General features: G+C 32.2%; 1 protein-coding gene across 3 annotated transcripts in view; it reads left to right on the top strand.

The window, feature by feature from the left end:
• Positions 1 to 1,642, top strand: part of LOC124357632 (protein transport protein Sec24A-like) — a 35,360-nt gene extending 33,718 nt beyond the window's left edge. For all 3 annotated transcript variants that reach the window (XM_046809598.1, XM_046809599.1, XM_046809597.1), the window contains one exon: positions 1,449 to 1,642. In XM_046809598.1, the coding sequence (XP_046665554.1) occupies positions 1,449 to 1,627 (179 nt within the window). In that variant the 3' untranslated portion in view covers positions 1,628 to 1,642. The remainder of the gene's footprint in view (positions 1 to 1,448) is intronic.
• The last annotated feature ends 14,265 nt before the right edge of the window (positions 1,643 to 15,907 follow it).

Genomic DNA, 15,907 nt, shown 5'->3' with positions numbered 1-15,907 from the left:
CCAATCCAAACTACAAGAACCCAACACTATAGTATAACTGATATTGTTGTTTTGAGTTCTCAAATGGGTGGTAATTTGCAACTCTTTATTTATTGATTGGATGCTCCCACTTGTTTCTTGGTATTGAATAATAAAACAACTAGTTCATCATCAAATTAAGATAAGCATACAAAAATTTAGTTTCAAACAACGAGACTACTAGAGCTGACATCTTTTCCAATAATGTAGCCGGTATATTATTGTAACAATTGGGCCCGCGTGAATTGGCACATGGCTAGCGTGGCAGGCATAGTGTACATCCAGACATGTGCAATGTGGAGTGGCTTTTTATTTTAGATTAACCTTCAAACTCACTGTGTAACTGTGCATTGATTTCTATGAACTCTACTCTGTGTAATTCTTTAGGTATCATTCTTAGTTTCATTTTCAGTATTGACAGCTTAAGCAGATTCTCTATCCATCCAGTTCTGTCCCTCATTGTCCAGTTGGTCTATTATTTAAGTTTACAATGCCTCAATTGAAAGAAAATATTCCAATATATGATGTTATCATCTTGATTCATCCATGATGATGAGGTGATCTATTTAATTTGTATAATACTAGCAGTTACCCTTGCATGCAATTTCATATTGTAAAACAGGGACACCATGGGCACATTCTTTTTAAATGACATTATAAACAATTCTGATTCAAGTGAATTATATTCCCGATGCCAATGTTGAGTCTACCTTGTTGCTAATAAAGCGTCTACTTTCGGCCTTTGTTATTTATTTCCATTCTAAGATATTTCTGATGCCACAGTTGAGTTTCCTTTATTGCCCTGATCAAGAATACATATACAAAAGCAAGCCTGAGATGCTTAATTCTGCCAAAAGACTACTAAGATGGGTTTTATAACAGTCTTTAAATTTATAGTAAAAGTTAAATAATAACTATGTCTTTGATATCTACATTTGGTACTTACCAAGCACAGCATACTTAATATTTGCTAAAACGTACATTTAATTATATATTTTTCCTAAAACAAATAATTTTAGAACAAAGTTAATTAAGAAGTTTTGTTACTAACAAGCTTATTCTTTCCTTTCAAGACTATTAATGTAAATAGATTTATAACAATAGTTAAATTAATTACACATATGGTTGTGTTGTAATAAAACAACATTTACACGGAATAGTTGATTACATATTTAACAGGCTCTTTAAATTAATAACATTTGCATGCTGTAATGCATTTCTTTTTAGATTTTCGCTACTTTGCAGACCAGTGGGGGGTAGCCCGGAGGTATTTTCAAAACAGGAATAGGCCTTTATGTTAACCAGAGACCCGAAGAATGTCCATGTATAATTTCAATACAATCGAGTCTAGTAGCTTTTATCTGATTGAGTAACACACACATGACCACTATTAGATTTTTATATAATAGTATATACTTATGTGGTTACAGACATGTTTCTTCCAACACCTGATAACTTGCTGGTGAGTCTGAACGAATGTAGGGACCTGATTAGAGACCTGCTAACACAGTTGCCCAACAAGTACAGGGAGTCATATGACACCCACTCTGCTTTGGGTGCAGCGCTACAGGCAGCCTACAAACTTCTGGTATGTACTCAGCCTTCATAAATCTTAACATGATAGACCAGGTACACATTGTTGTCAACACGTTACAGTACGAGCGTATCAATGCAAGCCTGGTGTTGCCAGCCATAATGGAGGAATAACTATTGCTGGGATAATCGATGGAATAAAAAAATCAAGCAATCATTACTGCTCCTCTTTACTTCTTATCTATCTTCCTGAATCCTTTACCTTAACAATTTTAATAAACATGTTTACAATATGACACAAAACGTGAGGAAAAATAGTATTAAAATAAAAAACTTGCAGAATAATTGAATGTCAAAGAACAAAACTTGTGTAAAAAATTAACAAAGCAAGACGTCGTCGCATCACCTTATACTGAGAATCAGCTGATATAACAATGTGGCGTTACCGCAAGGTGAGGAGAGAGTGGGGTGTAGTAACTGCCCATACGGCCAGGCTTGCAATGATGTGTCCCATTTTATAGTTAATTTTACCTGAAAGCATATGAAGCTAACAAGTAGAAATCAGTGCAGATAACTGGCATTAAACTTTCATTTTCATTCAAAAAAAGTATATTGATCAAGTCTTTATACAATTTCCTATCTTATAGTCAAGAGCCGATTTGCACTGTATAAGAACAAACTTGAAATCTATATATAGGATTTTTTTTCCTAAAAAGGAAATCTTATTGTCAAGACACGTTAATTTTGGTGGTCAAAATGAAAGGGTGTAAAAATGTGAAATAATAGTTTTTTCACAGATTATATTTTTTCTTGCTGGATATACTTAAACCAACCACCAGATATATAAATAGTATTTATCATCATCATCAAACAATGAGACTGTAAGTTGCTATTTTTAGAGTATATATGGTTAGCTAATCCTTACTTAAGACTAATTTTTTGTCTGATGTAGGTTTTTAAGTTGAAGGGCTACAACATAAACACTTTAAACCTAGATCTACAAAGCAACCGCTTATTGTTCACAACACAACCCAAAATAATAGTTTTAGTACATACAATTTATTGGAATCTAAAAACTATTTATACAACTGTAGATATAGATTAAAGTTTTTATAATTAATATTTCATGAAAGATTATGCAATATACATTTAGAGAAATATAAAAAAGTTGCTCAATTTTGCACTGTCTTGTGCGTCTAAGAACAGTTTTCAACATTTATTTTTTCTATAATATTCTTTGACAAATATACAGCACCAAGGTTGACTTCTGTTCTTTCATTTAGTATTTCATTTAAGTTTTTTTAATTTTAAAATAATCAAATTATAATTCAATTGCAAGCCATTTGTGTTTTAGATGAATGTGTAATAACTTGTTTAGGTTACCGCACATATTCTAGTGTTTCATGGATTTCAACTGTATACTACACTGAATCTAGTAGTACTGTCCGCATCTGACTTGTTTGCGCGCGCAGGGGTGAGGGGGGCGAGGGTGAGGACTCCCCTCCACAGACAATACGTCACCGTTGTCCCGGCAACGGCGCTACTAGTCACCTTCGCACATTCGCCCGCGAATACCTGCGGAGTAGAGAGTTGTGATTTCACCAGTGCACCTCAAATTTGTATTACTACGTTTTAATGTATAACATAGTGTAAATTCATTAGGTGAAAGGAAGTTTAATTTAATATAGTGTATATTTGTGAGTTTTTAGCTTTTCAAAATGGCTCCGGTTCGCAAGAAGGGACAGACAATTCACAGTGAGGCAAGGGATGTTATAAGGCGAGTTATTCAAAAGTGTGATGAAGAATCAAATACAGGTACTCTCCAACATAGGACTGAAGCAGAGTAATATCCGGGTAGCTAATTACGTATATCAGTGCGAAGTGTAACATCTGTAAGGAAAGAAGGTGTCGAAGCCGGTAATGAAGCCTTAAGTACTCCTGGGAAAAAAAAGACCATATTCAGAGGAAAAAAAATTTCACATCGATGAATTTGACCAGAGAGTGATTCGTGATACCATTAATGATTTTTACATTGTGCAAAAGAAAGTGCCAACGGTACATAAATTATTAACGGCAATTAAAGAAAAGATTAACTTTCCTTGGGGAGTACACACTTTACGACGCTTACTTCATACCATGGGGTTTAAGTGGAAGAGATGTGGAAAAATCAGGAACGTTTTAATAGAACGGCCTGATATAGTAAACTGGCGTGCTCGTTATTTGCGAGAGATACAAAAGTGTAGACACGAGGGTAAAGTTATTGTGTACCTAGACGAGACGTGGGTGGACAACAATTTAACTTTTGGAAAATGTTGGAGTGGTCCTGGTGTTCCTGGCGTCTTGACAAACACGAGTTCATCTAATAGACTAATAGTGGTTAGTGCCGGCACGAAAGATGGATTTCTTCATGACTGCAATTTAATTTTCAAAGCTGGCATGGGGGGGTGGGGGGGGGGGGGGGTGGGGGGGGGGGGGGGTGGGGGGGGGGGGGGGTGGGGGGGGGGGGGGGTGGGGGGGGGGGGGGGTGGGGGGGGGGGAAGAGTTAAGTAAACGTAAGCTTAAGAAATTAGAAATTTTGATTATAATGCGGCAAGAAAGGAAGGCGGTGAAGTAACCCGTAAAAGAAGCAAGGGTTTCTGGGTCCTTATAATACTTTAAAAAGACTTTTTAGCCAAAAATGACGCCCTTAATCATGCTCATTTTCTCAAAATGGGCGCCATCGCCTTCCCCCTCAGAATTGAGTTGCGTGTTTTTAACTTTATTTTTGAAATGCGGGAATTGGTTTAGGCCTTACAGTGCTTCAAATTAAAAAAACTGGCTTTACCTTTCAGACAAAATGGGCAATCAACTTTTTTAACACAGAGAAAAAGAGGGCCAAAGCAAATGGTGGGGGGCTAAATTTAAAAATGCTAAAAGTGTCTTGGGGACCCCAAAAAACTTATAAAGGGTACAGGCAAGCTGGCAAACCAGTGATGGTGCAAGATTTTTTTAAAAAAATTTGACAAACTTTTGTCTCTTTGGGGAAAAAAAAAAACAGCCAAATAGGACTGGAATGTAATGAAACAGAACTCAATAGTTGAAAAAACCGAAAAAAAAATGTTCAAGTTGGGGAAAAAAATATTTTTATAAAAAACATACGCAAAACGGGGGACAGCTTCAAACAGTATTGTGTTTTTTTTTGCGCTGATGGAAGTTTCACCCCACCAAGGGGTGTTTTTTAAAGGGGATAAGATGGAGTGCCCAAACTCAAAAAAACATTTTTCCCAACTCATTATTAGGCCCCCCCAAAAGGTTGGATAATTCAAATTTTCCTAGAATGGTTAAATTTTTCATTGGGCTATCTGTCCAGCAAGGCCTATTTTCTTACGAGGACTCTCAGGGTCGCATGTTGGGCCTGAAGTCATAGATCTTGCAAAGCAAAATGAAATTTTCTTTATGATTTAACCCCCTGCACACAAGTCTTTTATTTAAACCCCCTTTTGATGTAGGGTTTAAAAAGGGTCTCTGAAAAGGGGTTTTGGACTAAAAAGTTGAATAATCACAGTTACTGAACCCAAAAAAACATCCCCGGGTTCGCTCCCATTTCCCCACGGCTTTTTAAACTCTTGTTTTTTCGGGAAAAGGGTTTCACTCCCTGAATATCATACACTCATTCAAAAAAAAGGCGGGGGATTTTGTCCTTATAACCCTAACGTTCTTCCTGCAAAGTTGGCCCCAAAGGGCGGGCTCACTGTCGCAATGGTCCATTTTCACCTGCTACCCCCTGTTGGGAAAAGTCGGGTTTTCCCTTTGTGATTTTGGGGAACAAACCCCTGTCCCCCCTTTTCCCTTAAAAAGGGGACGCCTCTGAAGAACAACTGAAAGGGGTGTAGAAGATTTGTTTTGAATTCGTCACGCGCCAAAAAAACAAAATCTGAAGTTGGAGAAATGTCAAACGAAGGGCGCCTTTAAAAAAAACCGAAAACCCCCAAAAATTTTGGGAGCCACAAGAATTTTCTGCAAAAGTGTCAAAAACCCAACCCCGAAAAAGATAAAATTGATAAACCCAAAAACCCCGGCACTCCTAAAGATGGGCCCCTGTCAAGCCTGATGACGTTTGGGAAAAGTGTGGGGGTATGTTTTGAAACGTTCTCGGGGGGAAACGTGAAGAAGAAGAATGGTGCCTGTGGTTACAGTGTTAAATTTTTTAAAAGTGCCAGAAAAACCCAAACAAAAAAAGCAAATTTATTGTGGGGCGCTTGGGGGAGCCATTTTATGGAAGTGAGGACTCGGTTTAAAACCTCAGGTTTCCTATTTGTAAATGTTGCAAAATTACCTAACTATTGGGGAAATTTACCTGTGCTAATGCAAAGTTACCTTCCCTTTAAAAAGACTTATAAAAAACCCAACATTTATATACATCCATATATTTAATTTGCAAAAAATTTTTAAAAATATGAAAATTTTAAAAAACTAATATGTGTTTTTTTTTATTAAAAAATTTTTTTGTATTTTTAAACAAATTTTTTCTGCTTTAAAAAACCCAATTTTTTTAAGGTTTTACTGAAAAATTTGGGCCCTTACCTTCCCCTAAATATCCGGTTTAAAAATTAACGAAAAAATAACTAGTAAGTACTAAAAAACGGGGTTACTTTTAAAATTTAGTTGTTTTTTTTCTGATTTGAGATTATGGGGAAAAAAAAAATTTGAAAAAACTTAACTTTCAGTTTTTGTGACGATAGTCGATGACAACGAAAAAGGTTTAAGTTTTGGGGATTTTTGGGAAAAACTGCAATTTTTAAAAATTTTAAAACCCCTAAAAAAACTTTTTGTCCTTTAAAAGACAAATTAACAACAAAAATTTATTTTAAAAGTATACGGGTTTTTTTTTATTAAAAAGGTTTTAGAATTATATGAAAGTTTTTTTTAAATTAAATAACCACTTTATCGTTTATTCTTGATTTGGGGGGTTTAAAAAAAACCGGGTATTGATTCTTTTATAACCTCTTTAAATCATTATTTTGGGTGTGTGTTTTTGTGGGACCACTGTTTGGGAAATGTTTAATTTTTAACAAAAATTTTAATTGAGCGGGTTTTTTGGGTCGTTGTCTACCTTTTGTCAAAAAAACCCTACAGAAAAAAACCGAGGAAACACCCCCCTCAAGAAAGTTTTTAGAGAGTGTAGAAAATAGTTGTCTCATCACCCAAAGGGGGTTTAAAAAAATTTAAAAACTAACCTTGAAAAAAAAAAACATTTAAAGTTTTAAAAGACAATACAAAAATATTTTTGTATTTGAGATTTTTCCCTTTTTAAAAATTTTAAATTTTTTTTTTATTTTTGTCTTTCTGTTATATGTTAGTAAGTAGTATCAGCGATTTAGGGTTTTTTTTACTTAAGAGCCCTAAAACCCTTTTTGAAAAGAAAAAGTTTTAATTTTTTAAAGTTCCCCCTCAAAGGGGTTTGTTTTAGGATATAGTGGTCTCAGCAAATTTTTTTGATTGCATTAAAGTAAAAACAAATTTAAAAAAAAAACGCTGTCAGCATTTGGGAAGGTTGATGATGTTTTTTAGGGGAGCGAAATAAGAGGGAGGATGATAAAAACAGTGGTCACCAAGCACAAAAAATTGTTTGGAAACAATTAAAAATAAACCTAACAGCCCAGTTTTCCCCAAAAATTTTATTAGAACTAAATTCCCCAAAAAAAATTAATGCTAAAATGTATTCAGACCTCACCCGACAAAATTTCCCCGGGTTCCCCAAAAAAAACCCAATTTTGCAAGGGGGTTTTTATATTTTTTAAATTTTTTAAAGAGTGGGTTTTTCCGGGAGTGAGAATTGGACAATGAGTTGGATAGAATGACGGGTTGGAAAAGATTTGGGAAAAATTAGAAAAAAGGGAATATTCATTTTAGGAAAACTGTAGAAAACCCTTAGAAACCAATCCCTTCCCCTGAACTGTCTACCGCCGTTTTTTTCTGTCAAACATCTCCTACTTAATGGTATTGTGGAAAGAAATTTGGCACCAAATCTACATAAAAAATTTTACCTGGAAAAAAAAAGGTGTTACAAGAAAATTTTTAAGCATATCTGGAAAATTCAAAACAAAGGGGGTTCTTCACCAGGCGGGTACTGTCAATAGTTTTTAGTTTTTTGGTATTTATAAAGTTTCAAATGCGCTTTTTTAAATTTAACTTCCGGGAAATAAAAATAATGAAAAACAAAATTTTGCAAAAAACCAAAAATAGGAACTTTTAAAAAAGGTAAAAACACAATTTTTTAACCTTTAAAAAAAGCCCAAGTACCCCGGGAAAATGGAAATTTTCCAACTTTTCCCCCTAAATTTTAAAATTTTACTAAAAAAAGTTTTAAAAAACCCAAAATTTTAAATTTTAAAAAAAATTTTTTCCCCCTTTTTTATTCATGTCTTTATAGTTTAACCCAATCAATAATAGAGGTTAAAGTAATAGTGATTGAAAAATTTTTCCCATGACTTTCCCCCCGTTTTTGTTTGCCAAAGTTTTTAAAAAAAATTTGTTTTAAAAAAAAACCCAAAATTTCTACCTAATGTTTCCCCTTCCTCCCATCAAAAATTTTTCCCAAAAATGTTATGTCTTGAAATTTATAGAAAAGTTAAAAAAAATGGTAGTAACTTTGTCTTTTAAATATGCACTAAAAGTACTGAAAAAATATTGCATATTAAAATTTACAAAAATTTTTCAGTTAAAAGTGCTTTTTTTTTACTAAAAACATAATTTTCTTTCTGGATTTTTTCCCTTAAAATATGTGTTCAGCATGGGTTTTGCAAAAAAATTTGGGAAAATAGGAATTTGGACGTTTTCTCCCCAAGCTTACTCTAGGTTTTCAGTATATAAATGTAATAAAATTTGAAAATTTTTTCTTAAAAAATTAAACATATGGTTTTTGTTTTATAATTTTTTGGGACCAAAACATTTGATTCCTTTTAAACAGGCCCCTTTTAAAATGTTTTTAATTTTTTTTTGCTATAATGAAACTTGAACCCAAAGTGGGGCATAGACATAAAAATTTCTGACAAACTGAATTTTTTAAACCCACATTCAATTTTATTTTCGGTATATGTTGAAACTGGAGATTGTTTTGGGGCTACTTTTTAACTTAATCACTATTTTTTTAAGAACACATTAACCAATATTTTATTTTTTGGGGGGCCTTTTGATAATGTTAAAAAAAATTTACTTTTTGGGTTTTTACTTTTGTGTTTGAATCTGAGAAGATGGGCCTTGCTATGGGAAAGGTCTCCCCCAAAAATTTAAATAGTTTTAAGTTTTGGGAAATAAAGTGTTCTAAATGTAGTGATTAAGTTTTTGGATATGTTTTGTCTTTTTGCCTTTTGTTTCTTCTAAAAAGTCTGTAATTGATTTTCACTTAAAAAAAAAGCAATATAGGCTACCAAACGGTTAAAAAATTATGACTGTGTTATACAGTTTTTTTTCAAACTAACTTCACAATTTATGTTCTGCTTAAATGTTCAAAAATGTATTAGGGTATAAAAAAAGACAAAAAAAAAACCCCAGATATGGGTTTTTAAAAAACAATAACCCTTTTCGTTTCAAATTTGTAAAAAGGGCACCCTTACTAAAAAACAAGAATAAAATTTGTACAGAAATTTGTCTCAACAAAAATTTTGTATTTTTTTGTAAATAATACACCTAAAAACCAAATAGTACATTTTTTAAAACAATTTTTTTTTTCAACACCCCAAAGGAAAATAAAAAAAAAATTTTTTTAGAAAAGATTTTAAAGTATATTGTTGAAAAGTATTATATTCCTTAAAGGAATTTTTGCTGTAAGTAGTATTTTAGGTCCCTTTGGGATTAAACGACCACCCCCAGACGGGAATCTTTATTTGACTTTTCCCTTTATGATTAAAAAGTTTAAGCTTTGGAAAAAAAAATTTCGTCAATATAAAAAGGGAATTGTCTTTTTCGAAAACCCCCCCCCCCTACCCTCAACAGGGGTCAAAGTCGAGCTGTCTTTAAAATAGCTGATTGCAGGTCTCGCCGCCCTTTTCAGCGGGGGCCGCGCTTTTTTTATACTTTGTGTTTTCCCCTTCTACATTTTCCCCAAACACAAAATTTCAAAAAAAAAAACAAAAAATTACCGAACAAAAAATTTAAATTTTTTATTAAAAAAAAACACTCCAAAACTTTTTTTTAATTCTTGATCACACTCCGCCCCCCCCAAAATGCGGGGTCCCTCCGGCCATCTGGGGTGCTGCCGCGCTAAAGTCGCCCGAAAAAAAAACATCCCTGGGAATATTTCCCTATCAGTAAAATATAAAAATTCGAGGGGGGCTTATCAAAAAATATAAATTAAAAGGAAATTGGAAAAGGCAATTAGGAAAGGGTGCAAACCCTTTGGAGGGCCGCGCCCTCCCCTTTTAAATGGGGATTCTCGGGGGAAAGATAAGATAACAGCGAAACAAAAAACCCGATCACAATCCCTGGAAATTTTTTGAAATTTTTGTAATTAAACCAGTTTTTTTTTCGTTCAAATCATGTTTGTTTTCTAAAAATTTTATATTTTTTGTTCTTAATACTGGTGTGGTCAGTAAAATTTCCTTTAAAAAAAACCGTTTTTTTAATATGTTGCCCTTTTTTTTTAATTTACTTTTAAAACTATTTTCAAAAGTAAATTTAAATTGGGGTCAAATTTTAAAAAAGATGAAAAAATTGGGGGAAATTTAAAAAATTTTAACACAAATCTTAAATTTCATTTTACTGTAGCTAAAAATTTTTGATTTTTTCTCTAAAAAGATTTATGCCTACAAAATAAATCAGTATAAAGCTGTTTTTGCCCATTTGCATTTTAAGGTTGTCATAAATCTATTAATTGTATAACACCAAAACTTTTAACATGGATTTTAGTACTCTTCTGCCTTTTTTAAAATTCAGAGGACAATTTTTTTGGGGGGTTTTACCATGGTGGCAAATAAAAAAAATCACATTTAAACAAATTTTTCCTAAAAAAAAACTGAGTAAAAACATAGGGGTATCCAGGGGGGGTTTTGGGGGGTTGTAATTTCCCCTCGTTGATATAAATTTTTCTAGGTATTTTTTAAAACCTGTTTTAAACTAAAATTAACTCATAATCATAGTTCATTTCGTTTTTAATTTTTTTTTTGATTTTTTTACTATAACAGTAAAGGGACATTTCCAACACAAAACTTGGCTTATTTATTTTTTTGGGAGTAAAGAATCCATGGTGGCCCTTAGGCTTGAGAAAGACAATAAAGCCACCCTCTTTTTGCCCCACTTCCCATGTTTTCGAGTGAGAACCCCCGGGGGGCAAAATGATAAAAGGGTTGAGTCGTTGTGCTACAACTAGTTTTTTAAAGCAAAGTTTAGTGAAACCAAATTTTAAAGTCCCCCCCAGGGCGAATCGTTTTTTATTTCCGGATAAAAAATGTACAGATCCCCGGGGTTTGAACTCATTGAAATTTTAAAAAAGTCCTAAAAGGATCTTTGCCCCTTTTTTCTGTAGTGACGGGAATTTGGGAGGGGGTAAGTTGAGGTCAATTGTACCAGCCTTTTTACGGGAAAATTTGGACAAAAGGGAAAGCACCCCCTTTTTATGCCCAAAGGTGGGGGGCGGGTAAATTTCCCCTTTAAACACTCGGGGAACCCTACAGTCATCCCCCGGCATTGGGATAAAAATCGTCGATCTTCTCTTGCTCCCCCAATATGTTGACATTTAGGGTTTTAATGATGACCCCGTTTCCTGGACATCCAGTTGTCCTTATTTTTGTGAAAACAAATTTGGTTGCCCCCAGGGGGTTTTACATTAAAAAGTATAACCAAACCCCATAAGTGAACCCTTCTGGGGGACTGTACTTTTGAATATATTGTATATTTTTTATTGCAGCAAAATATTTGGGTTGGGGGCCCCCCAAAAACACTCGGGGGCGGGAAAAATTTTGTAATTTATTTTTTTTTCCTGTCTGTCTATTGTCCCCCACAATGTTTTGGGAAAACAAAACTTACCTAAAATACTTGAAATATTACTTTAAGTATAAATTTTTAATTTAGAACATGGGCAACCATTAGGGCCCAAACAAAAAAATAAAAGAACAAAAAAAATTTGAAAACAAAAAGTGTAAAATGATATTTTGAAAAAAAAAAGAAAATAGCCCTGGGTCAAATATAAAAAAAATAAGGGGACAATATTCAAAGCAAAAAAAATTTAGGATCAAATTTTTTAAATAGAAATTATCCCCCCAGTGCCCAAAATTTTAAACTATCTAGAGTATACAAAAACTTTTTAAAACACTATTATAAAAACTCACGAAAATTGAACAAGGTTTAACGAATGTTTGCATGTTAGGTACACAAAACGGTTTTTCCCTTTGACAGTGTATGACTTTTTTTATGGGGCATAAAGGAAAAAATTGGGGGAAAATGGCAAAATAAAGCCTACTTAAAACGACCCTTTCTTTTTCTAGGGGTATAGCCCAAAAAAAACAAGAAAAACCGAAAAAATGAACTTTAAATGATTATTTAAAATTTTTTGGAATGGACATAATTACAATAATTTTGAACTCTAATCCTTATACGGGAAGAAAAAACCCACAAATGACCAAAGTAGTTTTTTTTAAGCTTTGGTATGCAATTTTTTTCTTGTTTGGGGGAAAAAAATTCAAAACAAGTACCCATTTATCTTCAAAAATATGAAGATCAAAAATAAACGCTTTCACATATAAGTTAGATTCCGAAACCTTCATATTTATACTTTTCCCCTTGATGGGTTGCAGCAAATAAATCTCACTGTAAAAACCCATAAAAAAAAAAACTAGACAAAAGTAAAAAAAAAAAAAAACAGTTTAAAATAAAATTTTCCAGAACAGTAACTTTTCACCCCTTCCCGAAGTATTTTATATTTTCTTCATTTTTAATAAAAAGGAAAAACCCAACTAGGCAGTTGAAGTTTTTTAGCCCGAAGTACAAGGGCTGGTCGGTATTAGACTTTTTGGTGACAAAGTGGGGTTTAAAAACCCCCCAACCCAACCCTCCAAATAGTCAGATCTCGCAGAAGACTAGATTATCGACTACACGGGCATCCCCAATTTTACAACAGTTGCTGTTGAATGTACTGCCCTGGATATCTTTTTGGGTTGCAAGTGACACATCGTTTTTTGTTTGAAAACCCGTGAAAGTTTTTAAAATTTTGGGATTGTTTTTAAAACCGGGTCCGAAGTGTACCTTACTGGGGGTTTTTTTTAGCTACCAATAATCCCTTTACACAAAAGGGAAAAATTAAAAAATTTATACTACTTACTTTTTGTTATTAAACTTTATTTTAATTTTTATTATTGATTATGTTTTAAAAAAACCTTCAATATATATATGCCTATTTTTGTTTTAAAAAAGGAATAAGATTCCATCTTTTTACATCAAAAATGTTTTTAACTAAGAAGGACCCCCTCTTAAAATCTGGAAAATGTTTGTGAAGATGTAGATGCTAGTAAGAATAAAATTTAATAATTAAAAAAAACAAAATTTTTTTTACATGCGGATTTAGAAGCAGCATATAAGTAAATTTGCTACGGGTGAGAAATTGAAAAAAGGTGGAAAATTTTGGGGCTGGAAAACAAAAGTAGTTCGGCTTGGTAATGAATGTCTACTGATCATAAACTGAAAGGTATTTGTAATAGTTTTAAAAACCATTCTTATCTCAATTGTTGTTGAAAATTTAGTTTTTATATTAGGGGACTTTTTTTTATTAAAAAGTGCAAACATTTATTAGTAGCAAATAAATAAAAGTACTCGTACAAGTTTTTTAAATTTTTGGTGATTGTACTTTTTAAAAAATTTTTTTAATTTTATTCCTGTTTTTGTTTATACTTCTCGAATAAGTTTGTATTTAAATTTTTAAATTCGGGGCAAAAATCTAAAGTAAGACATAAAAAATTATAAAAAACGTTTTTTTTGTAATTACCTCCCATAAAATTTTAAATTAAATTTTGATAGTGGGAAAGTTATGAAAATTTTATTTTGGGAATTTAATTTCATATAGAATGATAATAAAAACGTTCCCCAAAAACCCTTTATGTCCCCAACCAAAGGAAAGGGAAATATCGTGGTTTTTTTAAATAAAAAATGACTTGAGGTTGTACTTTTAAAAAAACCCTTTTTTATATTACACAAGAGAATATTAATTTTTTATTTTATTTTAAATTTTCCAAAAATTAAAAAAGTTATTATTTTTTAAGTTTTATTAATACAAAAAAAATATTAATTAAAAAAAAAACCTTCTATTAGCAAGTAAATGTCAAGCTCATATTAAAAATAATCTCAAGAAATCATAAAATTTGTAAATACCTGTCCCTACCTACAGATAACGCCCAAAAATGATGTGAGGGATAAATAATATTAAACTTGAAGCTTTTTTTAATTTTGAGGCAGATTTGGGAAAATTTTTAGGACTAAAGAAAGGGGAAAAAGGGAAGGGGGCCCCCACTGTGTTTTAGCGAATAGACTTTGCAAGGGGGCCCAAGGGCAAGTTTTTCAAGTCTTTAGCTCATTTTCGTTATTGAAAAAATTAATTTGAACGACAGTAAAATTCATACGGAAAATTTTTTTTTTAAATTTACCCCCGGCACACAAAGAAAAAATTGGTGGTACAATGCTCAGAAAAATTTCATGATTGGACAGCCCCATCTTTCAAACTCATTTTTTGTCTTTGTGGGAAATTTAAAGTTTTAAAAATTTTAAAAGGGTCTATAGTACAGTTTTAAACCTTTCTAAAGAATCGTGCCAATGATTTTATTCCTTTTTTTTGTTCTTTCCCAATTGAATTTATTTCATGAAAAAAATTAATAAAAGTCTACATCCCAAAAGCCACCAAAAAAAAGATTTTTTTTGGGGTGTAAAATGTAATAATAGGGTACTTTTTAAAAAAATAAATTTGGATTTTTTTAAAATTCAAATGGTGTATTAAAATTTTTTTTATAAATTTATTCGGGAAATTTTTTCCCCGGGGTTTTGGAGATTGTAGTTCCCCCAAAAAGGCAAATGAAAAATAGACTCGGTTTTAATGCTCAACCAAACCCAAGGGAAAAGGGACCATTATAAAAATCAGGGGTTTAAATCAAATAGAAATACAAAAATCATGCACTTTTGCAAGTCTTTTGGGTTTTGGGGGTTTCCTTTAAGAGAATCGTGCAGAAGACAGAAGACAGAAAAAAAATTTTGGGGTCCAGCCCCTCGAGTGATAGGTTTTTTGCTAAGCTCAGAACTAGAAAATTTTGCATTGTGCAGGGATTTTAATTTTTGGGAAAAAAAAAGAAAAAGGGCTTCCCATGATTTTTTTCCCCCCCCAAAAATTTTCCAAACCGAAATTTACAATTATTTTTAAATTTGGACTAGGGTGTTAATGTGACGAGGGGGTTTCAAGGGGGAAATTTAGATAACTAACTTGGGAAAAAAGGGTTGAGCATTGAAATAGACTCACTTTTATTTAAGAAAAATTAACATATATTTTCCCAAAAATTAAAAATTGTTTTTTTAAAAGGTTTTTCAATTATTCCTCTTTTAATTTGTTTTATATTGTATGGCCCAAAATTTACTTTTAAAGACAGTATTTTTTTTCATTTTAAAAGTTCCCCCCCTGAGATAACCCCAAAATTTCAAAAAATGTTTGGGAAATTTTAATTTTTGACCCTTGTTAACGGTTAGGGGGGGGGGTGGGGGGTAAACAAAGGGCATTTTTTTTAGAAATTTTCCCAAATGAACTTAAAAAAGTATCACACTTGGGTTTCCCCCAAAAAAACATAAAAATTTAAAAATTTTAAACCTATTTAGTTTGATTTGCACTCAATATCTTAAGAAACCACCTCCCCTTTTAAAAATATGCTACAAAGATTTTTGTGTAACATTTTGATTTAAAAAAAGTTGAAATAGGGTTTACATGATGAATATTCTTGAAGGTTTTTTTCCCCCAGCATGTTTACATTTACCTTTTTTTAAATTTTTTAAAGGGAAAAAAAAAACTCAACATAATTGATTTTCTATTTTTCTAAAAAAACACTGTATATGGTTTAAAAACTAACCCAATTTTTTATTTTTTTCACTTTGTTTTTATACAAATTTGGGAAAAAAATAATAGATGCCTCTTTAAGAAATTTTTTTTTTTTTTTTAGTTGGGTTTCCATACTGGAAAAAAGGCGGGAAAAAAGTTTGAAATTTTTTGAATCATTTTGTTTAATTTTTTACTAAAGTAGGTTGTCCCCCCATTTAAAAATTCCTGTAAATTTTTTTTGGTGTTTTTTTTTTAAAAAAAAAAAAATTTTCCCAAAGATTTGTAAAGATAATTTTGGGGGCACATTTATGCAAAAAGAAA

The sequence above is a fragment of the Homalodisca vitripennis genome, chromosome 3 (genome assembly GCF_021130785.1).
Source record: "Homalodisca vitripennis isolate AUS2020 chromosome 3, UT_GWSS_2.1, whole genome shotgun sequence".
In the NCBI taxonomy this organism is placed as follows: domain Eukaryota; kingdom Metazoa; phylum Arthropoda; class Insecta; order Hemiptera; family Cicadellidae; genus Homalodisca; species Homalodisca vitripennis.
This window is presented reverse-complemented; position numbering and strand designations above follow the sequence as displayed.